We start from the raw sequence: 26314 nt of genomic DNA on the forward strand, positions 1-26314 counted from the left end.
CCTCTCTCTCTTTCACGCTTTCTTCACACTCCTTCCACATCTCCTTCCTTCGCTATTTATTCATCCCCTTCTCTTCTTTTGCTTACATGTATAAATAAATATATATATATATAGAAAATGATTTTACATTTACTTTTTAAATTTTATAAAAACAACACATGTAAATTCATATTAATATATCAATTCTACTAATTTCTTAAGCAAATGCTACCTAAATTGACACATAATGTGATTGATTGATTTAGGTTGCTTTTTTCGCTTGGGTTGGCATAACCAAGTAAGATTTAGGGGCTTTTAAAAGTCAAAATTCATGTGGATAAAAAAAAGCAAATATAAATATATTTTTACAACTTAACAATTAATTTAATAGTAGGTGGATGAAAGATACTATCCAATCCTTATGTATATGGCTTACGTTATCAATTATAATATTTTTGACGTCTTCAACAAAATATTAAAAATAAAATTATTTTTTTAAATAAATAACATAACAATAATCAAATAAAAAGATTTATATTAATTATGTTATTTTAAAAAGACTATAAATAATAGCACGAAGGAACTTCATCGATTATGATAAATAAAAATTATCCTTTCAAAATTATGAAAAAGGAACATTTCTCTAAAAAAAAGATTTTTCCAAAATTATCTCATAAATAAAACTTCCATGAAAAAGCAAATTTAAAATAAAAATAGCCTCCATTTAATGATGTTCGTCATGCTAATTGACATGGTTGGTCTAACCATGTTGACCATATCTACTTCGATTGATTATTATACGTGTATAATATAACATTATATATATATTATATACAATAGACACGTAGGATTCTATGTTGACTATGACATTACGACTATCGCATGATTATTTCGGAGACGTCTGACGTCACGTGATTTGAGAGATTCCATGGTGTACGGTTACGAATACGGTTGTCAATCCTACGAGATATATATATATATATATATATATATATATATATATACATATATCTCGCCTACGTGTCGCGACGTCGGGACCCACTGTTGGATGGACGTGGAGCAAAAGTAAACGCGAGGCATCGACAGAGACGGGATCGTGCTTTGAGATGGTTGATTGGCGTCTCTATGATTCGTGCGAACCTGATGCGGAACGCCCTGTGGATGACACATGGAACAGATCACACCTCCATATCTAATTGTCACCGATGCAGTAATCTCAATTATTCCAAACTAAACAAAAAAGAAATGATTCTTTATTATTATTATAAACTAATTTTGAATCCATTTAAAACATAATTTGAACGAGTATATGTAGTAGCATAAGACATCAAAATGTGTGGGTCCAACTGCTGCATCAAGCACTGGCTTGAGCTCAGAAACGATCCAACCGGCACACAATTAATGCACGCACACCAACTTGTTGGTCTCAGTACTTGCACTGACAAGGACACATCCAGTACGTCGCTGCTGCTACCCGAAGGACACAGAGCGCGAGCATCGTGTTATAGAGATCAAAGAAATGTTACCGATGACACAGTTGGGAGAGAAAGGGAGAGGGGGAAGACATTACAGGGACCACTGGTCCATGGGGGGGGGTGGTGGAGGGATGGGGGAATGATACCAATGATGGAAGGGATTGAATGATGAATCGGGTTGGTGGATTTCTCGTTTGCTGGTGAGTTTGGATGTGTTCCTGACAGAGGAAGGAGGAGGAGGAGGCGTGGGTTTGCCCTGCTGACGCGGTCAGGTCGGTGTGGGGGGTGATTCTGACAGCGACTGTAGCAGTTTTGGTCGATCGACGGAGAGTGTCGGCATGTAACGGAGAGTTGTTGACGGCGGGCCGACGAAGGACGAGCAGGAAGCGATGTATCAGTTTAATTTTCCCTTTTTTTTCTTCTGATAATTATTTTCTTGTGGTCTCTGACGAGTCTTCTTGTCAAGTCATTGGCGTCGAGACAACAAAGAAGAAAATGAAAGTGAAAGATTAATAATTGAAGGACAAAAACCAAGTTTTTTTTTTTCTTCCAACATTTTAATCCAGTTTTGTTGTTCTATTTTAGCCACTTGGGACTCTGAATGATGAACAGATTTTGGTAATACAATTTGACAGAAGAATAATTCAAGATTGAGTTAATAATGCTGTTTTCTATATGATTGACTCAATCTTAATTTTTTACATGAATTTTACTAGATCGAGTCAAAAATCACCTCTTAGGAGGTTAAATTAAGTGAAATTTGAGTAGGAAACTTAGGAAAAAACTGGACTTAATCTTGATCATTTTTCAATAAAAAATTTGTCAACTTCAAAGCCTCCTAAAAAATGAATAAAATTAGATGTGATTTCATAATGTTTGGATATTATTTGGAAAGGGAAAGTATAATGTTTTCTGAAAAAAAATCTAACACACTGAGGTCAGATCTAAGAAGGCTTAGATGCCTGATATTGATGTGAATGATCAACCAAAGTTTATCTACTGAAAGGCCTCCTAACAAAAACTGAATAAAGCTGGATGTTATTTCATACTGTTTTGACATTATTTGGAAAAAGAAGAAAATAATTTGATGGGAGAATACATAGCACACACACAGGTCAAATCTAAGAAGGCTTAGATGCCTGACACTGATGTGAATGATCAAAGAAAGCACTCTACTCTTGATGAAGAGATGTCAAATGCATCTGTCTACCCGAATGAGAAATGGAAAAAGAGAGATGTGGCTCTCAAGAATATTAGGATGAGATTGTGGGACTCTCCCACCAAATTAAAATGATTAGTGCCTTTCATCAGTTGTTTTCCTCAGCAATGGCTTATTTTATGGGTACAAAACTCAAGCACTGCCCAATTTATACATCCATGATTCTTCCATCCATTGTGAAACCAGAGAGGAGAATGTGGAATTTAGCAGTCATTAATAACTTGCTTTTGTGGTACAAAACTCTGTTAATAGCTCATCGATCAAATGGGGGAATTCCAAACAAAACTGTCATGTCCACTGTCCACAATTCTTCCATCCACAGTGAAACCCCAGATGAGAGATCAGAAAGATGGGTCTCTTGTTCCATCAAAAGGTGATCCCTGTCACAACCCAGATGGGTCTCTTGTTCCATCGAAAGGTGATCCCTGTGGGAGACTGGGGAAGGGATGGACGGGCAATGGACAGTGAAAAGGAACAGAGGTTGCAGCAGAAGGTACAAAGGGTGCTGTAAAAAGCAGGGGCAAGTGCTCATTTGTAGGCAGTGTAGGGAATATGGTCTCAAGCCTCTATCTATGAATCAATGAATCCCATCCTTCTACAAAGTAAAAAGAAACTATTCTTGCTTAAACTTGTGTCGACAAGGTTGGTAGCTTGTCAAGGCACAGAGCCAGCACCCCATGGGACCATACAGCAGGTAAGAAATATTGGGTCTCACATGTGTTCTTCCTCTACACTTGCACCATTTAATGGCCACATCTCACAATTTGTTTTATTGTATGTAATGCATTTAAAGCCACATGCAAGAAAACCAGTGGAATTCAAGCTACTTACTTGCACTCAACTTTCTCATTGTAATTGTGAGGGCATGAAGGGGATGTAGATTGGCTCAATCATGTGTCCTGTCATCTTTTCTCCTTGAAGAATCTGTTTATATCAGTCACTGACTTCTCCTAGCAGAAGCAATGGAGATCTACTCCTTTTGACAGAGTCAAAGTTACTATAACTATATGTTGGGATTGGGGAAATTTTGTACTACCTTGTGGCTCTTGGAAACAGTGGGGTATCAGGCCTGGTGCTTGCACAATTTACCCACTTGATGTGACAAATCAGAGAGAAAGCCCCCCACCTGTAAGAAAAAGAGAAGGCAAGTTAAGCTCATGGCTGTTTTGTTTTAGGGTGTTGGGAAATCATACCTTGGTGATTGCCAGGAATGTGGTGTTGGAATGATATATAATTATTATGCCTATGACTTGTGCCTTTGACTGATGGGTAATGTGGTACTAAAGTGTGTAGGCAGATTCCATTATTATGATGGCTAGGACAGACTCTGCACCTTTGGACAACCACCTCATTGTGTGCAGGCCTCAAGTGAGACCCAGTACAGCCCCTCCAGTAAAGATTAGGTCTTGTCTGATATGAAACATATCCATTGTGCATTTAAATTCCCAAATTATAGCATTTGTAACAAGAACAATTACTTTCTAATTACTTTTTTAAAACTAAAAATGCACTAGTAAGTAATGCCTAATACAGAAGATTCCTGGCACAGAAAACTGGTTAGCAACTCAGGCAAAGTGTCACTGCATTAAAAGAAAGAAATATTCTTCTTTTTTCCTTTTCAAAATCAATCGACTATTTTCAGCAACTTTGTTGACCTCCTCATTGATGGACAAAATGCATGTATCTAAGTACATTAAATGTACACCTTTCTGATTCCCTTTTTATGTGTTTGTTTCTCTTTCTGTTTTGGGTAATTATCATGATTTACCATATTATTTTTTTTATTTTATGTCAAACATTTATTGGGATGTAATGAAATATGCAGAAGTGTATCTTCCTAGAATAAGACTGAGAATGTCAGAATTGCACATGAGAGAAGAGGGAAAGGTGGAAAAAATTTTACTTAAGACACAAAAGGATAATAAAGAGGAATTAGCTCCATCAAGGAATCCATTAATCCAACCTCAAAAGACCATCCTGCCAGTAAAAGAGTGTCAAAAAAGTAGATGTAAACACTGCAAAAATGCAACAGATACTCTGTAAAGATTGTCAAAAAGTTTGGTGTACATATTACATATAACAAAAACAACACCATAATGTTGATCTGCTAGATGTACATATTACAAGAATGTAACAAATATTCCGCTTGTCCTTTTCATAGTTTTTATTTATGTTGTCATTTTTTCTTCCCTGCCCTTGTCCTAATTGCTTTGGATCATGAACTAGCACACTCCCAAGGGGACATGATCTATAAAATGTCAAAATCTGTCAACATTCCAGAAACATCTAAGTGACCCATATTTCTACATTGCATGCATATTATACTTAAATTTTGTTGTTGGTTTGTTCATTTTTAATATATTTAAAATTCTATTATACTCATGCAAAACTAGAACCAGGGGTTTCCAAAGTAAAGAATAACTAATCGAGGTTAAAAATGTTGATCAATATTGGTTTCAAATCTTGTCGAACCAATACGATACAAATATATTAAGCGAGTGTTCTGACATAGCTGAAAATCTTGATCAAGTAAATTATGAAGTATTACAAAGAGAAGCCAAAATACTTGCAGAAATAACTTTGCTTGGCAATAGCAGCATAGACAGCAAATGCAAAATGAAACAAAAAACACATTTTGCCAAGAAAAGCCAATGCCAACATGGTCATTCTCCATTACCAAAAGAAGCAAAAAGTTTGCAGAAAAAAATTTGCTCACTAGTAGCAGCATAGACAACACATGCAAAATGGGACACAAAACACACTTTTGACACGAACAGCCAACACTAACAGTCATTCTATATTACAAAGAAAAGCAAAAAAATTTGCAGAAATAACTTTGCTCAGTAATTGCAGCTTGGACAATTGCAGAAGACACTTTTGCAAAGGAGAGCCAATGCCAACACAGTCATTCTCCATACAGAAGCCTACACAACCTTACTATTCCTACCAATAAAGTGCAGAATAGCAACAAAACCTTATCAAAGGATAAGGAATTTATCCCATGGCACATTTCTGGTCCAAGATCAGGTGGTTGTTTCATCAAGATTAGGGTCTGTCAGAAGTGAACTTAAGGGATAGCAGCACATATAATGTATCATCATGCACCAATGAGCTTAGAAACTTAATAATCAGAGTCAATACACAAATTTTAAATGGTAATATTATTTACCAAGATATTGATATAATTACCTCACATCTGTGACTGCTGTATGATGACAACAACATGCACAAGAATCAGATTTGGATCAAATCAGATTTAGAAGTGTAGCCAAGCATCTGATTCAGCTAGGAGACAATGTAGAAATATTGAGAAGAAAAAATAAGTGTGACTAGTATCATATTCTGAGAATGTGAAATACAAGTTCTTTAAAAGACTTAATATCACAAAAAGATTCACGCATCTTATACTGTTATGTCGATTGAGATTGTAACTGCATGATTAAAGAGTTAGATAACTCAACAGTAAGAATCCATGTAACACCATAACCAACCCAATCTATCCTAGCCCAACTCTCAGACCCAATGTAAACAGGCAGGACTCTGAAAGAAAACAAATAGGGGTACTTTTATAGCTTCTTTGTTGTTCTGATAGATTGCTCAAGACCGTCCCAACCTAAAAATCTCCATGCAGATTTAAGTTCTGTGACACTACGAAACATGTATTTCAGAAGGACATTTAGCAAGGAAGATCCTTATTTAGACCTGCCATAGATTACTGCACTATGTTTTCAACACTTGGATTTATAATTTTGAAGATATATAGTCTGCTCTCTTGACTGCTACCTGAATATTCTGAGTGGTATTCTTCGGCGGCACAAGCCTTTCAGTGTACAATTCAATAGCAGCTCAATATGTAAACTAACAAATCAACCTAGTTTCCCAGTTCATAAACAGGTTGCAGATTATAGTTATGAAATTATTGATGTGATTACAGAATATGAACTCAGGCAAGTAGGTGGAATTTAAAGCACCTGTAACAATTGGGAACAAAGGTGATCAATTAGAAGTCCACCATGCATTTCAGAGTCGAACTTGATGGCCCAATTAACCCAGACACAACCAGCACAAACAATCAAATTAGTTAAACTGATGTATAAAATCAGTAACAATTGGGAACAAGCCTACAATGTATAATCACATGCAGTTTCCAGGACTGCAACATCACTGAATTTGAACAACAGTTTTCAATAGAAATCCAGAATTGATGCGGTGCACATGCAAACAGTATGTTACCATTTCACCTTACATCAGATTACAGATCCAGTTGCTTATATGTGTCTCGTGAGTTTCAAGATAGAATTAAGGCGATGGCTTCGGTTGCTACCCTTAAGGGATTCTGCTAGCAGCTAACCTGATTAGTACTTCAGTCGCAGAGAACCACAAATAGCTTCATACAAAATACTGATATCCAGTGCCGAAGAAACCTAATCTCTGAGAAAGAAGCAAGAATTATGTGTAAGCTAGTGTAAATCCTTTGGGATTCTTTTATGGGAAAAATTATGATCTAACAAGATCCTACAATCACTAATTCTTTCAGATACAAATAACTTGTTAGCAACACAGCCAACGAAAAAAAAACTTCCTTTACTAAAAAAGGTAAACTGCTTGGACAAATGAACTTCAATGGTAACTTGAGCAAGAAACACTTACAATATTTACTTGCAACTCGTAGTGAGAGTTACTTTGAAGTTCTGAAGTTTGCCAGACTCGCAAGTACATCTGCAATAGCTCCTTCATTCTTATGCTTATTTGTCTGAAAATATATAAAACAAAAAATTTTCATGTGACATGTTCGAGGGATCTGACGGTTTAAAAGGAGTAACTCCTCGAAAGTAAAACCATGACAAACATACAACTAAATAAAAAAGCGCTAAGCGCTCGCCTAGGTGCCCACCAAAGCGAAGCAAGGCGCTCCCGAGTATTATAATTAAAATCATATACAACTAAATAAAAATATGCTAAGCATGTTTATGAAGATTTGTCTTAAAATTAAACTGCTTTGTACACTTGTCATTAATTCTAAAACCTAATATATAATTTTAAAACAACAAAGATTAGAGATTTAACAATCTATTATTAACAGTATATTATTTAATGTTAACAATAGTTAGAGAGGAGAAAAAAACCATTAATAGTAGCAGAGGGGGGAGAAAAAAACAAGCTAGAGAAAAGTGTCACCAATAGTTGACAGTAGGGAAGGAGAAGACAGCGGTGACAGAGGAAGCTGTGGACGACAGTAGTAGCGGTGGAGGAAGCTGCTGATAATAGTTGCAGCAGCGGAGGAAGCTACTGATGATAGCTGCGACAGCAGCGGAAGCTGTGGACAGCAGCGACGAAAGCTACGGACGACAACGTCGTGGATAAAGGAAGCTTCCGAAGTATATGTCAGTCGTGGAGGAAGCTGCGATCCTCTCCCTCGACGGTAGGAATTGCCAACGGCGGTGGAAGGAAGCTATGGACGAAGGCTAAGCAGTCAGATCTGTTTGTCAGCAACAGAGGAGGCTTCGGTCTACTGCGTCTGCAGCGGAGGCAACGGCAAAAAGCGTTGGCGACGGAGGCACGAGCGCTCTCTAGGGTTGATTGGTCGAGGTCACACGGGCGTGCGAGGTGGCTTTTGCAGGTAAGAAAGTGGTTAGTTGATTCAATCGAACCAAATAACCACTATTGAATCAAACTAGACTTAAAAAGTCTAGTTCGATTCAACTATTTGAACCGAGCGCTCGCCTAAGTCATCCTACGCCTGGGTTTGGGCAAGCACCCAAGCGGCACCTCATTGAAGCGCGCTGCTGGTGCATTGTTGAGGAGCTTGGGCCTCGGCTCACCCAAGCGCCGAGGCGAGCTCCCAAGCGCCCATTTAAATCACTGGTAAGTGGCAAAGGCATAATTTGATCCCAAGATCTTGCTATCAACAATCAAGGTCAGTACTTCTAGCTAAGCTAGTTGACAACTTCTATATATGCCTTTTTGATCATGTGGAATGTGAAGGATATGTATATACTAAATTACCCATGCAACTTCCAAAACCAACTAATTCCTTTTTCCACAAGCAAAGAATAAAAGTTTCACTGTGCAGCAGAAGCTTCAATCATATTTTGTAACATAATATGTTCTTAGAATTCTTATCAAGCATCATGGCTAAATAAACATATATCTATGTTTAGTAGCAACATTAATCTTAGAAAAAACAAAACCATCGATATGATAATCTTAAAAGAAATTCCAATTTACATTAAAAAGACAGATCTGACCTTTAAAGAAGGTATTAGCGCATAAACTTCATCAAGGGTCTCAGGATCAACATTTCCAATCATGCATATCTGTATCAAAATTGAAAAGAAAACCTCAGAGGGCATGACACTGGGTCAAAAAAGGAGGAGAAGAAGAAGGACAAAGAACATTATAGTTGAGCTCCAAACCTCGCCATCAGTAACCCCATTCTGTTTCAAAGTCCTAGAACTTAAGTTAATGGCCAAACAGGCAGTTTGTTCAGTTGGGCAAGTGACAAAGTACACAACATAACTTACTAAAGCAAGTTCAACCAAAGGATACTCTAAAACTTGTCTCACGGACTGAACATTCGTGTAGTGAGCATTGATTTTGGCATACTGCAAAGCTTTGCTAAATGACCTGAAAGAAAAAAAACTGATATTTAAAAAGTTCTTTACCAGTAAGAAAAATTAGGAAGGACGATGCCTGAAGAAGAAAGTTAAAATCTAATTCCTAGACCATTACTCAGGCATTTTTATCTTTGGATCATCTGATAAAACAGTCATGTGTCCCTGGATTTCTTGTAAAACTTCTGCTGCTTCGCAATCCATCAACAATCTAGCCCCCTTTAGAAGTTCTGCAAGTCAATCAACAAATAATCTATATTTCTAGAAGTGTCTAGCTGGGAATAGATGTTTAGAATATCAACAGTAATGACAAAGTTCCAACTTAAAATAAACTATCAGCATATGATTAAGTCTGATGTTCAAACAGAAAAAAAAAGGTTATTATATATCTCTTTTGCCTGATTGATTCAAAATCTTTTTCTAGTCCAATATTGATAAGTTGGATTTGTGGAACCAAAAACTCCAAATTAAGCTTACAAGCATCATTATGTTTTACATCATCAAAAATATATACTAGGTGCATTTATGAAGCAAGGTTACTTCGACACCTACATAACTAATCAGCTTTGGATAATGCCCTATAATGCTTAGTAGGACATAATCTGATTCCATAAATAGAATGTCAACTTCACATTAAAAAAATATTCATGATAGCATATGTTTTGAAGCCAAAGGGAATAATGTAAATCAATTTACCAGTCATGGCATAATATAATGACAACTATGGATGGTAAAACAAACCTAGTATTTTTCTTAATTAAATCATTTTAGTTTCTACTTTAAAAAAGTGAGTTATATATATGTACAAAAAAAACCTCAATATGAAGGAAGATATGCATATACACTGTGGATTGTTCATGGTTTCCTTCACAATATATGTATGTGTACGTATAAAACAAGCCTTGACAAGAAAGGAGGCTACATACATGCTTGTAGATAACAAGCCTCGATATGAATTGTGATGGATCCCTTCCTAAGGTTCTCTTCGACAGACACCTTATAGTTCAGGATTGTGGTAAAAAGAACATAGAGCTGACAATTAGGAAAAAACAATAGCACCTGACCAAATAAGGTTGGGAGTCTGATTGGACCTTGGTTCTATGGTGGCTTAAAATAGAAGATATGGAAAGCACAGAGTATAGGTAAACATGATGTCTAATAACTCCTAAAGTTCCCAATAGCTAGCAGAAATCAAACACACTAAAAGCATTAAAAAAAAGAGATAAGAACTGAAAAAGATAGAACAACTTTGCTGATAACAAGAACCAACCTAGTTCAAGTTTCAATTCCACTTCTGTAACCAGGGGCTTTATTGGTGTTGCTTCTGGTATACTACCCTTTCCACCAGCCTTTCCTACACTAAAACCTTTTCCTCCTTTTCCCAAGTCTCCTGCAAAGTTAAACATGACAAAGAACTTATTTTCACCTGAAATTGTTCAAGGAAAGTAGAACAACACCTCCTGAGATTTTGTCAATATGTGACATGAAAATTTATATAAATAACCAAAGAGGTGCAAAGGCAAACCTTTAGCAGTTGGTGTATCAAACGATGTCTTCCCACTTGATTTCAGACTTCCAAAGGAGACTTTCTTCTTACCGGATTTCTGTTCAGCTGATGATTTTTCATTTGCATTTAAAGAAGTTGGAACTTTTTCTTCAACAAAACCTAAGAATTAATGGCCAAAAGTGAGCAGCAAATAGTTTTAAGTATACATATAAATTGGTCAATGCTATTTGGAAAATTTCCTACTCCTCACTCGGTTGACACGATCTGAGGCACATTACTCATAACCAAAGAGCAAAAACTTTTACAGTTTACATTTTGCCTTGCCTTCTGTTATTTGGCAAACATTCATACAACTTATTTTATCCAAATTGCCACAAGTTGCAACACAAATCAGGCCTATTAATTGAATGAACACTGCTCAGGATGTTTACCCATAAAGCAGATAACGAAATCAGGACATGTACCCAGTGCTGATCAACAAACTAGGAGGCACCAACTTGGTAAGTGTGATGTGAAAACAACAAAGATGGATTACTAGGAACACATCCAACATCACATAATTTTAGTTTCAACTTCCAGCTATAAAATCAGTGGTTAAGTAAATTTATAAATACTTTAACCCAACTGGTTTGCACAAATCTCTCATTTCGGACCATAAAGTATTAATTAGAACCAAGAGGATTTCAATTCCGATGATAGTCTATTCTCCCTTTCCCAATGATGTGGAGATGGTCAAAACCAGAATGTTGTAAGATATATGGCCCTATCAGCACATGCAAGCACATTGCTATGCTGGACATTTAAGATACTGAATAGTTGATTAAAAAATAGCAAATGCATTTTGCACTAAACAAAGAAAAACTTTATATATAAATGCTGTTAATTTCCTTTTATTGGATGTGTCATTTTTTGATATCCAAGAAATGATAAAATGACATCAAAACTATGAACTGTCACGGACAAAACTATAAACAGGGGGTTTAATGTAATGCTCATGTATGTCCGTGTCTTTTGGTTTGTTCACGCTTTGCGCAACATGTAGCGGGACGGTCGAAGGCTTAACAACCCTATTTTAGTTGGGTTTGGTAGTCGTTTTAGGCTTGTAAATAAATATTATGTCATGTGAACATTTGTGAGAGATCTCGGTCTATAATGGATCATTTTGGATCCTTTGTTGTGCGATCGTTCAGAGCTTGTGAAGTCTGTTTGTAATTTGTATTGGTTATGGAGTATTTTCTTGAATGTTTGCTTGTGAATCTCGAGTGAGGCGTTTTCTCTAACCTGTTTTCTTTTTGTAGGTCCTAAGGGACCATGGGAGGTTTCGAGGGGATTGACCTTTGCGGACGGACATGCAAAGGTGCCGCACGACTTAGGCAAAACCAGTTAAGTTCGTGACAGAACGGAAACTTCATCCATCAAATTAGCCCTTCGAAAGGACTAGAGGCAACAGCTTGACGTGTACCTTTAGCTGCAAGGCCCTCATCTTGCTGTTGAGAACAGGAAATTTTCATCCCATTTACTATCGCAACTAACAAACAACATTTGTATTTATCCTAGTTAGAGAAAATCTACATAAAAAATGAAAACTAGAGGACTGGAAAAAGCAAAAAAAAAAGTCATCAACCTTCAAGCTCAGAGTCCGAGGAGTCAATTTCAATATGTGTTGACTCGTCCATAGCACCACTGTTATTTCCTTTGAGTGATCCTGCATGCAAAAGGTTGCTTTAGAAAGTGTCCAAGCACAAGAAGCTCATCTCAATCAAGGCAGAGTCCAAGTTAATGAATATTCTCACAGGTCAAGGATCATAGTACAACTCCAAGTAGAAGGTAGTCATATACGTACAAAGGATCTTCCAGTAAGAGAAACTACACAATACATAATCACGTCATGATAGATTTCATATTAAGGAATTGACCAAAGCATACAGTGACAAGGGCCACAAGGAGGAAGGGGTGTGCATATCTGTACTCCAGACTGTTATTATGCTGGAAAATTTTACTTTTTCTTTAAGAAATATAACAGCACAAAAAGCCAAAGGAAGATTCTTGCAAGGCTACCTTCTCAAGATGACAAGGAATACATTGACTTCTCAGTTAAAGTGGTTTCATTACAGAGATAATAGTTTAATTATATAGAGAAATAAGTAAAACAATTGTATCCTTTCATCAAGAAGACAATGGAACATCAACCCATTATTTAGCTAACAGTGGCTATCAACTTACAAATAACAAGGTACTAACACTGAAGAATGCAGACAGGAAGTCAGCTAGCTTATGAGATATAACAAATCATAGAGATAAAGCACAAGGTTTAATAGTTCTCGACGACCAACCACTGGACGAAAAGGAAATAATAGACTTAGGTTTAATAGTTCTTCCAACATAACCTGATTCGGAAGCAAGCATACGTAAAAATCGGATCGGATTGCTTCAATCTTGCTTCAAAATATGACCAAGAAAAGTACGAAAAGGAAAATGTCCGACCTTGCTTCAAAGGCGCAGCAGCCTTCCCTCTCGGGAGGGGAGACCCATTTCCCCCTTTCTCTGCCATCGATGTAGAAAGAGAAAGGGATTCTTCTCCGGCTAAGAAATAGCGCTCGATCTGATCTCGGAGATGAGGGCTCAACCAATGCGGCGAAGGATCCGAATCGAATCGAAGACCGGTGAAGAGCGACTCCTCAAAACCGTAGGGCTCACTTCCGACACCTGCGTCCACCGTGAGATGAGACAGGCGAGGCTTCCAACGATAACAGAGCGATATATATATATATATATATATATATATATATATATATATATATATATATATATATATATATATATATATATATATATATATATATACACGGTTAAAAATAATTAAAAATACATTCATGTAATTTAAGTTTCACAGTGAAATCAGTCAAACTTGTTAAACCAAATCGGTCAACGAGGCTACAGTATTTCTATCATTAAACTAAAAAAATACTATATCAATATTAATTAACTTAAATTCTCGTAAATATTAATTATTAACATTATTATATGTATTAAATATTCACAAAATATTTCATTCAGATCTTGAACGGAAATTAAGAATATTTTGATATATTTCAAAACAAAAGGATGGCAAATCCTTTTTTTTACATGATAAACAATAATAAAATTCTAATTTTTTCACTTTGTCTTAAATTTAGATGTATATATTTTATAAAAATATTATAATATTAATAATTATTTGTTATGAAGGAATGTTAGTAAAGTCAAATCGTGTCATACTATCAACTATCTTTCATATGCTCATATTCTCGTAACACGTTTGTTAAAATTAATCTTTGTCATCGTTTATAGGACTCTTTTGTCATCGAAGATAAGCGATGAAGCAAAGGAGGCGTGAATTGTAAATTTATGGAACGAGGGCAATCGTCGGTTTAACAGAAATAAAAATAAAATAATATTTTCACACGAATATTATGTGAAAATTTTTAAAAATTAAAAATATTATATAAAAGTTTTTTAAAATTATTTTTTTTCGAAAATTCACCTATAAATCATTCAGTGAAATCATACCAAGCAGTTGTCAGATACCACTGCAGAATTCTCTGCTCTGTGATAAGATTCTTCATGCAACCCAACAACTAAAATATAATATATTGGTTGTCACTGCTACAAGTTTATCTTTCAATCACAGTCTATCTGATAAGGACATATTAACTCCTAATCTCCATCTTTTTTGGTTTCTTGTACTTATTTGTAGCTATCTACCTTATTACATCTTCACTTCATGTGTTATTAATTAGTCTCAAATCTTATCAAACATGCAGTCAAACCACCATAGAAGCATAGATTTCTACTCCCACTAATTTAATCTGCCCTGTAGCAACATTATCTTGTGCTTAATCAAGATATATGAATGTCAAGATGATCAAATTTCAAAAGCAATTATCTCCAACACAAACACATCTGCAAATCTAATTGCCAATGCACACACAGTTGGTAAAATGATGTGCTATTCTGCATGCAGACAAATGGTGCAGTGAACATGAAAAGGAAATCTTTTGACACAATGCACTGAGAGCTTTCTGTCTTGACTTGAACTGCAGGGGAGAAAGCATTCATCACAGGAAAAGAGCCCTGCAACTCTCACTGTCACTGGAAGAAGCTGTGACTTTGCAGGTGCATGGCCACCAAATCACCACCATTCATGGTGCTTTAAGAGCCACATGGATGAAGATCTGAAGCACCTGAGCTCAGGATCATGAGCCATTATGAAGAGGGAGAGGGGAATTAGGTCAGACCATTGGTTGGCATGCTTGCTTCCACATAAGAACATGCCTTTTTGCTGGACTCTTCCATGATCACCATGACCTTTCCTTCACTTCATTTGTATTGAGGCCTCGAGCTGAAGAATGTTGTGTGGCTCAACTGGCAATAAGCATCCCTTGCAAATTAATGTACATAGTAAAGAGAGTTGAATTTTTTGTTTGGTTACTTAAGTGATTAGATTCCAAGTTATATATTAACATTCTTTTAATCTCAATACCATTCAATATTGAATGATTTATCCATACATACGTTGGAGATTATATGTCAGATATTAAAATATTTTATTTTTATAATATTAATTATATATTATCTCATCTAGTTAGTTATTTTTAGCATCTCGATCTGTACACTTAAAAAAAATTATATTGACATCATTATAATTACGAAAGTAAAATATCTAAATATATTTATCATAAATATAATACTTATATAGTTATAATGTTAGGATAAATGGGTTTAAATATTTTATTTTTATAATTATAAGAATATAAATATAATTTTTAAGATATAAAAAATAATTAACTAAAAAATATATATATAATTAGCATCACATAGGATGATCAAAATCTGGAAAGGTGGAGCCCTTGCAATTTAAGGTGGAGTCACATGAATCTTAACCCAAAGCAATGTGGTTGAGTCAACCACAAAAAAAGAAAAGCTTCGAGATTAAGGCTGTGTGCATAGAAGCCAACAAAAGGAGCTCATTTACCTCTTGCGACTGCCCCCACAGTGAACTGTGAATGCTATGCCACTTTGCCTCTCTTTTACCTCGCACTATAAATACCTTCGCTTTCTGTTCCGCCTCCTGTGGTGTCTCCCTGCCCTGCTTGCCCTTCTCCGCCGGCTGATCCTGGATTGCCCTGGGTCATCGAGATCTCGCCGGGATCCGTGTCGCCGACGACCCGAACCTGGCCGGAAATTGCCGTCGATCTCGCCGGAACCATGGCTTCCGGCAGATTCATGGCCTACTCCCCTTCTCCCTCCACCGCACCGCACTCCCCCCACATCCCTGGCATCCGCTCCGCCACCGGAGCCTTCGCCGAGCAGGAGAAGTAGGGCGCCTCCTTTTCCTCTCAAAATCCCGGCTTTTGTTGGAAAATGGTTGCTCCTGACCTTGTTTGGTCTTCGATCGTCTCCTTTTTCTTGTTTCATCGACGATCCATCCATAGCCTCGAACTTCCTCTTTCTTTTGTCCTGATCCTTAAGGGCTCCTCTTATGCGGTTTTTGGACGATCGGATATGTCGCTAACCATCTTCTATATTTCTCCACTCTAAAGCTGAGATCTTTCAGATGCCTTTTACATCCTTGTTTGTGGGTTGGATTCTGGATTATTGTCAAATATGATAAATTTTGTTTATTTCCGTGTCCTAATGTCTATTTACTGAGTTCTACAATTATTTGCATTATTTTCCATGATCCTTCGGATGTCCTTTTTTTGCAAGATCTGTTAATTTCGACTAGGATTATAGTGTAGATTTTCAGTTGACGGGTCATTCTTTTTCTGCATAAAGGAAAGTGTTGAGACTCCCAAGATTGTGACAAAGGGCTAATTGATAATTTGCAGGTATCTCTCAGAGTTACTTGCTGAGCGTCAAAAGCTGAGTCCTTTTGTGCCCGTGCTTCCCCATTGTTATCGTCTACTGAACCAGGGTGAGATTCATAATTTAACTTCAGTAATTTCAGATGCATCAGGATGTTGCTTTTGTTCTTCTTGAGACCTTTCAATCTTCCTTTTCGAAATGCCTTGCTTGTTGCTCTTAAGAGGATTTTGTCTGAACATTCTGATGGTGCATTACCTTATGAGTTTGTTTATTCTGTAGTTCTTTGCATTTCTTTTGGCTTCATTGCATGGAAGGACACAACTGACGAGTCTCGTGTGTTTATCTATTACTAAATTCTCCTTCAAGATCAAAATCAACTAATCAGTAACAAGTTATTGTGTGGTGGTAGATGTCACGCACACACAACCTCACTCGCTCATACGTATTCTTACTTCATTTTGCTTTTAGCATCTTTGTCCTTCTTTCATTGCCTAAAAATGCTTTGTCTTCCTGAAAATTTACTTGTCACTAGATCACTTTGCTAGCCTGTTTATAAGTCACTATAATCATTGGCTGTGAGCTGTGACCAAGTTAAGAAAGCCAAGGTTCATTAAGATAACTTAACCAATGCAGAGAATTATTAGAATTGTCTCTTTCAATCATATTAAGTTGTCAATAATCAGTACCTTTTGCAGCAGTAGAACCTCCAATGGGCAGGCCGAAATTACTTTGGGACCTTGGCATGGAAGCATTGAGGTCAGGGATTACTATCATGTTTGACATAAGAGATACTCCCATAGCTTTTTGGACAGTGGCCTCCAAATTGATATGAGATGGCATGGAAGCTTAAGATTCCTTTTAGAATAAAAGCTGCAAGCGTACTGTCGGTAAAAAAAATCTTGCCATGACTATAATAATTGAAAAAGAGCAGATGATGCCTCTTCTATGCTCAGGTGCTTGGGCATATGTTCTCCCAAGGAGGGCATGAACTTCTCTTGTCCTAACACTACTTTGGGAAGGATGTGTTTTACATTTTTGTGCTGTGTGGTCGAAGATCTGTTGGCAAACATATTTTCTAGAGGTATCTTCCTATTCTTCTAGGTTGTTTGGTTCATTATGTTATGGGTTTGTGATTTTGAATGAGAAAATTTTTGCCCTAACTGATTGTTATTATTAGACTGATGATCTTTATTGTAGCAAATAAACATGAGACATTAAACAGTTAACAGATACAAGCATCAGTCTAATTGTCTAAATATTTATATCTGAACATGCAAAAACATAATAGTTAAGCATTCATTTTTTATAAAAAAAACATGAACTATAGCTGCAAAACAACGATAAAAGAGAAATTATTGAAAACCAGAACTTTTTCACTAAGGGCCATCAAAACTTCTTAAGTTGACTAAAAGCCTAGAAACTTTCTTAAGTTTACTAAAGCCTATGAACTTTTTTTGTAAAGTAGACGATGCCTGCAGATCATCCAATTCTCTAGCTATGTATCTCTAATTCTCAATGGAAGTTCCATACTTCAAAAAGGAAAAAAGCGCCTATGAACTTTCTTAAGTTTACTAAAAGCCCACGGGCATAACTTATGTTATGTTGTTATGATACAAAAATGAATGATCGAAGCATACAAGAAGGCAACCTTAACTATCTACCCTTTGGTCCAATTAATTGAATGACTTTAATCGTCTTAGTTTTTAAGCTCAATAAAAGGTGGAAGTATTAAAAAAAGACCAACTTAATCAACCGTCTGTTCCAACTATTGTGATCATTTCAGCGTCTTAGTTTGTAAATCTTGTCATTGTTTTATGGCTTGCATTGGAATAACTTGTACTCGTTTGATGATTCAATTAAGAATTTGTAGCATGTAACTGACAGTGTTAGTCTGGTTGTATACTGATTGTAAACTAACCATTTGTTTGAGCCATGTCTGTACATTTACTGATTACTAATTTATTAACAAATGCTAACCTATACATTTTATGCTTGAAATTGACATTTTGAAGCAGAGATAATACGTGTTACAATGCTCTTGGGAAATGCATCTCTTTTAGATCAAAGTGGGCTTGAATATGGTAGCCCAATGACTACTGGAGGATTATTTTCAAATGGAGGAGCAAATGATATGAATGGATGGGCATCACCCTTCCAATCTGAAGTATGGATACTAACCATTAACATAATTCCCTTTTTAACTAAATCTGCTGTTTAAAGAAGCATTCTTGATGTTTCATGCTAACTAGAATTGACTTCTTATTTGACTTTTACATCTTGATTTATTTTAACACTTTATTCTAACTTGCTGTTTCCAGTTCTTTGTGTTCTTGAACTAATTTCAGTCTCTATTTCAGAGCTGTATTTATTTATGTTGATTTGGCTGTTACAATCCTGTATGACTACCATAAGTCCATCACATGATGTGTGGACCCTTTTTGTCTTAGGATTGCTAATTCTGGAGGTAGTTAAACTTGTTTGCCTGATGTTGATTTGAATTGTCATTCAATGGTGTTTTGAATTGATCAACAGTCTAATCTCTTCAATAATTATCATGGATTTTATTAATGCATAGTAATTACTCTTGATCGGTGTAGCTTGATCCTCTGGATTCCTCCTGCAAGCCTTGTAGCAAAATATTAGTCTCCAAAATGTGCTTAAGGCTTCTTATTGATTTTGCATAAATGCCATTTCAAACTTGAAAGTCACATAATAAATTAATATTCATTATGGAGAAGCTATTGTCTAAATTTATTTATATTATGCAATATCTTACAGAAATAGATTTTGAAATTTAAATTTGAACTCTTTACCTACTTATTATGTACCGCACTACACTGTTGTCTTTGATCTTCACGCCCATCCAATCTTAAAATCTTTCCACACAAAGGACATATTTTTAATAAACTATGCATCTCCAAATCTGTTATTTCATGTGTATTGTACTTTCTTTCATTTAAACAATTAGATGTAATGTGCAGAGGATGGGACTGGTGCAGCCTTCTTCTGCACATAGTTGGCTTGGCTCTGAAGGTAGCTCCTCAGGTCTTATTGTGAAGAAAACCATCAGGGTTGATATTCCTATAGACAAATTCCCTACCGTAAGTTCTTTCTCTTTGCTCAAGTCTTAGCTTTATTACAACTCAAACCCACAAGGTAGTTCTAGTTTTTTCCTCTTTTTCTCAGTTCAATTTTGTTGGGCGGCTCCTTGGTCCTCGAGGAAACTCCCTAAAGCGAGTGGAGGCAAATACTGATTGTCGTATACTGATTAGAGGGAGAGGAAGCATCAAAGATCCCACCAAGGTAAACCATGGTTACATATTTATGTATCTGATTTTGCAATAATCCATGGTTACGTAGATGTGTATCTGCCTCATCAACTGATCACCACTCCAAGGTTCCAAATATATGGAAAGGAACATTTTATGTATTAGAAAGATAAGTTCCATAGTCAGTTTTGACCTTGATATCATGTTAAATTGTTCTTTTGGATTGTTCGTGTAAATATTATCGTTCAACAAGTTTAGAAGGTATGGTTATATGAGGAGACTGACTGATTCTCTTATCATATCTGATGAATACTACTCAACTGAGTTTTCATAAAAATGGCAAGATTTAACATCCAGAGCTTAGTTGTAAATTTTCATCTTTATACTGTCCCTTTGTTCATGTTCTTTTTCTTGTTTGTGTCATATGAATGAGATGCTACATCATGTTCTGCATCTTATTAACCTGTTCTGGTATCCATTTGAAGTTTATGTCTGTTCTTTATTCTTCTCTGCCTGTGCCAATTACCTTGGGCTCAGTATCCTGTTTGGTCAAGACTGTAACCTTGCAACTTGAATTGTCTATATTTGACTGCTACTATTTCGGTGATAATTTCTGTAAGAGAAGGTTATTAGTGGGAAACCAGCATATGGACATTTGAATGTCTTGCTTAGTATGGAATCTACAAATGTATGACTGTTCTGTTTGTGCTACTTGTAGGAGGATATGATGAGAGGAAAACCAGGATATGAACATTTGAACGAGCCACTTCATATACTGGTAGAGGCTGAACTGCCAGCAGAAATTGTTGACACTCGTCTGATGCAAGCTCGTGAAATCCTTGAAGATTTGTTAAAACCCGTGGTATATTATTTCCCATCCCAAATTTGAGTTTACTTGACATCCTAAGAGTTTTGCATATCCTTTTTCATTTCTCTCTATCTTTTCTTTTATTCAGGAGGAGTCACAAGATTTCTTTAAGAAGCAGCAGCTTCGAGAGCTTGCCATGATCAATGGCACACTACGCGAGGAAGGGGGGCACATGTCCGGTTCCGTCTCCCCCTTCCACAGTAGTCTCAGTATGAAGAGAGCAAAGACAAGGGAGTAACATGTTTGCCGATTGGTAGGTCCTCTATGTGGGGCCATATTCTACCTGCCTGCGGCAGCTAGTTTATGTTGGGATTGCTTGCCAGCAAGCAATGCATCCCCATCGGAGGCGCTGGCACCAAGGTCGGTTCTAGCTCACTTCGTCGGTGTGTTTTTCTTCAGTTGGTGGGTTTGGTGATAATTATGCAATACCTAATGTGAGAATGTGTCGCTTAGCAAGTTGGGAAACTAGGGTATGTCATTGCATGTGCTTTACTGCCATGCATGAATTAAGGGGAAATCATAGATGAGTACATTGGTTCTGAATAATCTGAGTGTGTCCTCAAAATGCTTTTGTAGTATTCTGTATGCATGGTTTTATCTTATCGAAGACTCTGGTAACGGCAATATATAAATTATTTCGTTAGCTACAAAACCTGATTTAGTTCGAACTTGTCCCATTCTAGATTCTGGTGACATGATCTATTATGGATGCCATAGATAAAGTTTACACCAAGAATCTCTCAGGAGTAGTTTGTTATGCTTAATTGTTGGTGATCCATAATCTGCCTTTGGTATCTGGAGATTATTGTTGTAATCGTACAGTCAGGAATTCTATGAATCTGATGCCATTGAGATCTCCATTGTTTGACTTGCCTTTGTGATTAACATTATATCATCACACCATTGTCCAACAAATGGAATGTGCCTGTGGATGCTACTATAGTTGGATTATTCTTTACATGTTGTTGATTCAAAGATTAACGATTGTGTGTGCTACATTTGGTTCATATTTATCATGGAATGCAATCCAATATTGCTTCTAGCAGTTGGTAGAGATTTTGATTTTATAATAGCAAGATGTTGGAGTCGAAGTTCAAAGAATTTTTTTAGGTTGATTCAAATTTATGCTTATATTTAAAAATAAAAAATAATATTATTAATATTTTATTCTAACTTATTATGATAATTTTGATTATAATTTTAGGTAAAAATAATGGAAGCATTTTAGAAGGGAAATTCGGTTAATGCGAATAAAAAATTGAGTTTTAAGGGATAAATGCGAATAAAAGAAAATAAAAAAAACACATTTATGGAATATTAGAAAAAGAACAGAAAGTCCAGCTCGCAAAATAATCAACGGTTCTGATGCATCCACAACGATCAATCTTTTGCTCTGCTAAATCGGACGGCGCAAAAGGAGAGGAAGTGAGCAGTAGTACACCATAGACGGGTTTAAGCGCTCGTCTCCACGAGTGCCCAACCTTTCGGTTTTGGAACCCTAACGGGGAGCTGTTGTCGTCCGCCTCCTCTTCTGCCACCGTTGCCTCGCCACCTTCCCGATCCAGGATGAAGCTCGTTAGGTGATCGATCTGCTCGTCTTCCTCTTCGCTGTGGTGCTTTTATGATCTTTGATGTATCTGTTTGTGATAAATCTTTTGCTAGGTTCTTGATGAAGCTCAACAACGAGACCGTCTCGATCGAGCTCAAGAACGGTACCGTTGTCCACGGAACCATCATAGGTACGGTTATCTCCTTTCTGGTTCGAACTAGGGTTTTGGGTGAAAACCAACCAACTTGCTCATGGATCTCTGCTCTCGGTTTAAGGTCTTGAATCTTATCTCGCTAATGAAGGAAAATGCCTTTTTTTCTGGTTTGATTGCATCATTTGGTTCATTAGGAGCATTTTGTCATAGATTACTAGTTTCTGTCGCCTTTAGATCTGAGATGCATAAGGACGGCTTGTTAAATCTTTGCTGTGGCGGTCCAGTATGTCCAAAGTTTTAGAAGTTCTTTTGACTTTGACGGTGATGGACTAACTTATTACTGATGTAAGAGTAGATGATGAAAAGGGTTATTATTGAAGTAGATGTTGGAAATGTGGTTTCTGGTTGTAATGCTATTTGACTTGAAAACTCAAAATTGATTATGTTCTTGCTCAGTAGCTTATTTTCATTTTTTTTTCTAACTTGTCATCTTTTATCTAAGGAATCCAGTGAGTGCTAGGTTATGGGGAATTTTCTATTTGGGGAATTTCCCACTTGAGGACTAGAAGTTATATATACGCTTTTTATATTAATTCACGATTTTTTTTCCTGGAATTGATTCATCAGTTACTTTCCCTTTAATCTGCATAGTGGTTTGCTTTGACATTCAAACTGTTATTCAATAATCATGAAATATTTAATTTAAATGGGGGATTATGGAGGGACAATAAAAGAATCAAGATTTCTTTAAGATTAGATGTACTGACTTACGAGTGATTGGAGATGGATGTAGCAGGAAAAATGAAGGGGCAATCTATGATTATCGTTGAGATGGTGAGTGAAATTAACTTTTCGTATCCATCTATGCTTCTAAAAGCGAACCATTCTTTGATGCTCATTTCCCTTATTTTCCTGCAGTTGTTATGAAAAATATTGTATATTTTGTTAAAGTAATTAAGCCCTAGAAAGTGGATCAATTTATGAGTCCAATAACTAGATATTTAAACATGTCATCACTTTCAAATTTCACTTTTTCAATTTTATTAAAAGAGCTACTTCCAGGCAAGTGTTATACTTCTTTTGAGCTTGTACTGTTATCATAAGATATGGGAGTAAGTTACCGTGTGGAAGCTTTTATCTGATACTAAATTCTCCTTTTGCTACTAATTTCATGTGCAAGTCTCTTCCTCTACACACTCTTTGATCTCTCTCAACCAACCTATTCAGAGTCATTATTTTCCAATTCAAGATACTTGAAGCCCCAAAGTTTTCTTTTGACAATGTGCTTTGTTGCTTGATGAGGACAAGTGATTTACCTTATATGGTTGGAGGTGGAGGCAAGAAGCTCCAAGTCTCTACCAGATCTCCCTTTCTATTTTTGTCACTATTCATATTTTAAATGCATTAACACTCCAGTAATAGCCTTTAAACCACTACATGAGTCAATTATTTCTGGAAGTCAAGACTGGACTTACAACCTTAATGGTTTACTAAGATTCTTCTGATTATAAAAGGCTTCTTAGAACTCTCTTTTGAACTGGCTGGTTCATCCTTAAGGAGTGATAGGTGTACTGAATGATTTTGGAGAATTTTAATTATAAAAAAAGGAATTTAAACAATTGACATGGATATCAAAGGTAATTACAAAATCTTGAAGGATTAGTTGTGCTGTTTATCTATTGTTGTATGTGTTTTTTGGAATGAGTCTACTTTATTAAATCTACTGAAGATGGATGTGTATGCTAGAGGATGGCATTTTCATTTTAAAGAATAGCTCTGAGGATAGTAGTTAGAAGGGTTACTAATATGCTAAACATGCATGGCATTTATCATAATGGGTATATGAGGCATGCATGTTATTCATGCCCGGTAGATGGGAATGAATTCCAAGAAGACTTATCACTGTGATCATAAATGAATGACTGCAGCGGTTTGGTGGACCTGTAATAGGAGAAATATCCTGTATTGGATGTCTTTGTCAATGTAACACTTAGATTGCTAGTTGTTTTGGTGCATCTGATGTATGATCTGATAATATTTTCATATGATGTTTTATTTGGTCGATCTTATTATTGATGTACAACATTGTTGGCCCAAAGTTAAAGAATAAGCTCCAAATTTGTGAAGTGCACGTTAGGTTGTTTGACATTGATCTTCATTTTCCAAGACTTTTCTTGGAAGGGATTTTACATTTGTATACTTTCGAAGTTTGGAAATAGTGCATTTGCCCATACGACTTTTGATATAGCACATTCTACAAGAGAAATAGATATTTTAAGAATATATATAAAAAATTGGAAGAAAGTTGAAGGCTTGAAGCTGATAAGCCTACATCATGGTTGGAGCCACAGAGAGAGCTATCTGATCTGATGGGTATTATTGTCAGTTGGAGTTCCAACGTCATTGTGCTAACCACCAACTAATGGATATCAACACAATGAAAGTTGCAAGTTCTGATTTTTGTAGGGATATACATGTTAAAACTAAAATTTAGAGGAGTAAATGCAAATTCACTTACTTTGGGAGGATATATATGCAATTTTGTCTTTTCCTCAGAGATTGATAGGGAACAACAAAAAGCATGGTAAACATGTCTAGTAGCTAAGCATAATATGTTGTGAATAAATTTGTATTTAATTGTTTTCAGTTCAACAGTAGCTCTTGAAAAGTCACTTCTAGGTGCTGTTAACATGTCGCAGGCACCACAAGCTGCATCTCATTTCCATATTCGCAGCAGTGCCTTTATAGGTTTTTTATAGTAAGATATTCAATCCCTTTCCCTAGTTGCCATCCTTTCCTCGAGAATTGGTTTCTGGTGACTCTTGTTTTAGCTTTGTTGATCTTCCAAAATTTACATACAAGGATATATTTTGGGTGTGAGGCATGAAGTTTAGTTGCATTTCCTTGTTCCAGAGTAAGCCATGAACCTTACAGTTGTCACTTAAGTTCAAATGGTTGAGGTATGACAGATGGTATTGCTTGACGACCCATTAAATGCCAATTCCTAATTGGTTGCTTCATTGTATTCACTGTTGATTTCATTCATGTTTGCAATCCGGCATATCTGATCCCTTCATGGTTCTTTCAGGTGTGGATATTAGCATGAATACTCACTTGAAAACTGTGAAACTCACAGTGAAAGGGAAAAATCCAGTCACTCTTGATCACCTAAGTGTGAGAGGCAACAATATCCGCTACTACATCCTGCCTGACAGTCTGAACCTCGAGACACTATTGGTCGAGGAGACACCTCGGGTCAAGCCCAAAAAGCCAACTGCAGGTATACGTTAAATTCGACTCATTCCCTACGCTTAAGCAATTATACAACCCATAGACGAACTTTTGTCTTACTGTGTTTTGTTAATCTCAAATCAGGGAGATCCTTGGGACGTGGTCGTGGCCGCGGCCGTGGCCGGGGACGAGGTCGGGGCCGTTAACAGCATCACTCTCTTCATAATTTTTTGCATCATCATCTGTCCGTGTACAAATAGCCTGCTCTTTATTGAGAAGTATCATTTGGAAGCTTCTCTTCACAAAATTGCAAGCAGGACTATCTGTTTTAGCTCTAAATAGCAGTTAAGTTTTATCCAGTAGGACCAAACTTTAGAATCAAGTGAAAAGAAAGAAGAAAACAAGAACTATGTGCTGTAAGATTGTTCTGTATTTGTGGGCTGCACTAGAATTGTTGTATTCCTGCTTGTTTGGTTCATATACGTTGTTGGTTATCAGAGACAAATCTGAGTTCTTGCAGCTGTAGTTTTGCTTCTCGCTTCAATTCTCTTGCATCGACCAATCGAAGATGATGTGTTATTGGCTGTTCATATTATTTTCTG

The 26314-nt window shown here is 36.4% G+C and overlaps 3 protein-coding genes across 8 annotated transcripts; 2 read left to right on the top strand and 1 right to left on the bottom strand.

The window, feature by feature from the left end:
- Window positions 1-6740: 6740 nt before the first annotated feature.
- Window positions 6741-13527, bottom strand: LOC135644896 (DNA-directed RNA polymerases IV and V subunit 4-like). 3 transcript variants are annotated; one of them, XM_065162853.1, is made up of 10 exons: window positions 13279-13527; window positions 12419-12499; window positions 10813-10953; window positions 10558-10677; window positions 9406-9517; window positions 9223-9300; window positions 9090-9123; window positions 8922-8990; window positions 7324-7426; window positions 6741-7104 (listed from the first exon to the last, which is right to left on the bottom strand). In XM_065162853.1, exons 1-9 carry the CDS (start codon window positions 13343-13345, stop codon window positions 7352-7354), a joined length of 777 nt encoding a protein of 258 aa, XP_065018925.1. In that variant the 5' UTR covers window positions 13346-13527; the 3' UTR covers window positions 6741-7104; window positions 7324-7351. The 3 variants fall into 3 exon arrangements, with proteins under 3 accessions (XP_065018925.1, XP_065018924.1, XP_065018923.1); XM_065162852.1 differs by having other exon boundaries at window positions 9090-9129; window positions 13279-13516; XM_065162851.1 differs by having other exon boundaries at window positions 9090-9110; window positions 9198-9300; window positions 13279-13516.
- A 2364-nt stretch (window positions 13528-15891) lies between these two features.
- On the top strand, window positions 15892-21430 carry LOC135644016 (KH domain-containing protein At5g56140-like). 4 transcript variants are annotated; one of them, XM_065161368.1, is made up of 7 exons: window positions 15892-16151; window positions 16665-16750; window positions 18654-18805; window positions 19623-19742; window positions 19828-19944; window positions 20629-20772; window positions 20867-21430. In XM_065161368.1, the coding sequence occupies exons 1-7, from the start codon at window positions 16042-16044 to the stop codon at window positions 21014-21016; spliced, it is 879 nt and encodes a 292-aa protein (XP_065017440.1). In that variant the 5' UTR covers window positions 15892-16041; the 3' UTR covers window positions 21017-21430. The 4 variants fall into 4 exon arrangements, with proteins under 4 accessions (XP_065017440.1, XP_065017441.1, XP_065017442.1 ...); XM_065161369.1 differs by having other exon boundaries at window positions 18657-18805; XM_065161370.1 differs by lacking the exons at window positions 15892-16151; window positions 16665-16750 and adding an exon at window positions 17489-17722.
- Window positions 21431-22218: 788 nt separating this feature from the next.
- Window positions 22219-26231, top strand: LOC103996365 (small nuclear ribonucleoprotein SmD1a). Its single transcript, XM_009417276.3, has 4 exons — window positions 22219-22358; window positions 22441-22517; window positions 25570-25761; window positions 25857-26231. Exons 1-4 carry the CDS (start codon window positions 22345-22347, stop codon window positions 25916-25918), a joined length of 345 nt encoding a protein of 114 aa, XP_009415551.2. The 5' UTR covers window positions 22219-22344; the 3' UTR covers window positions 25919-26231.
- The last annotated feature ends 83 nt before the right edge of the window (window positions 26232-26314 follow it).

The sequence above is a fragment of the Musa acuminata genome, chromosome BXJ3-8, assembly GCF_036884655.1.
Source record: "Musa acuminata AAA Group cultivar baxijiao chromosome BXJ3-8, Cavendish_Baxijiao_AAA, whole genome shotgun sequence".
Lineage (NCBI taxonomy): Eukaryota > Viridiplantae > Streptophyta > Magnoliopsida > Zingiberales > Musaceae > Musa > Musa acuminata.

Excerpts from the sequence above, each read along its gene's own strand:
- LOC135644896 (XM_065162851.1), bottom strand. The coding sequence starts at position 13,345 with ATGGCAGAGAAAGGGGGAAATGGGTCTCCCCTCCCGAGAGGGAAGGCT. Across the intron at positions 9,301-9,405 it reads CCAAAGATAAAAATGCCTGA|GTCATTTAGCAAAGCTTTGC; the intron begins GTAATGGTCTAG and ends TTTTTCTTTCAG. Across the intron at positions 8,991-9,089 it reads ATGGGGTTACTGATGGCGAG|ATATGCATGATTGGAAATGT; the intron begins GTTTGGAGCTCA and ends ATTTTGATACAG.
- LOC135644016 (XM_065161368.1), top strand. The coding sequence starts at position 16,042 with ATGGCTTCCGGCAGATTCATGGCCTACTCCCCTTCTCCCTCCACCGCA. Across the intron at positions 18,806-19,622 it reads CATCACCCTTCCAATCTGAA|AGGATGGGACTGGTGCAGCC; the intron begins GTATGGATACTA and ends TGTAATGTGCAG. Across the intron at positions 19,945-20,628 it reads GCATCAAAGATCCCACCAAG|GAGGATATGATGAGAGGAAA; the intron begins GTAAACCATGGT and ends TGCTACTTGTAG.
- LOC103996365 (XM_009417276.3), top strand. Across the intron at positions 22,518-25,569 it reads TGTCCACGGAACCATCATAG|GTGTGGATATTAGCATGAAT; the intron begins GTACGGTTATCT and ends TGGTTCTTTCAG. Across the intron at positions 25,762-25,856 it reads GCCCAAAAAGCCAACTGCAG|GGAGATCCTTGGGACGTGGT; the intron begins GTATACGTTAAA and ends ATCTCAAATCAG.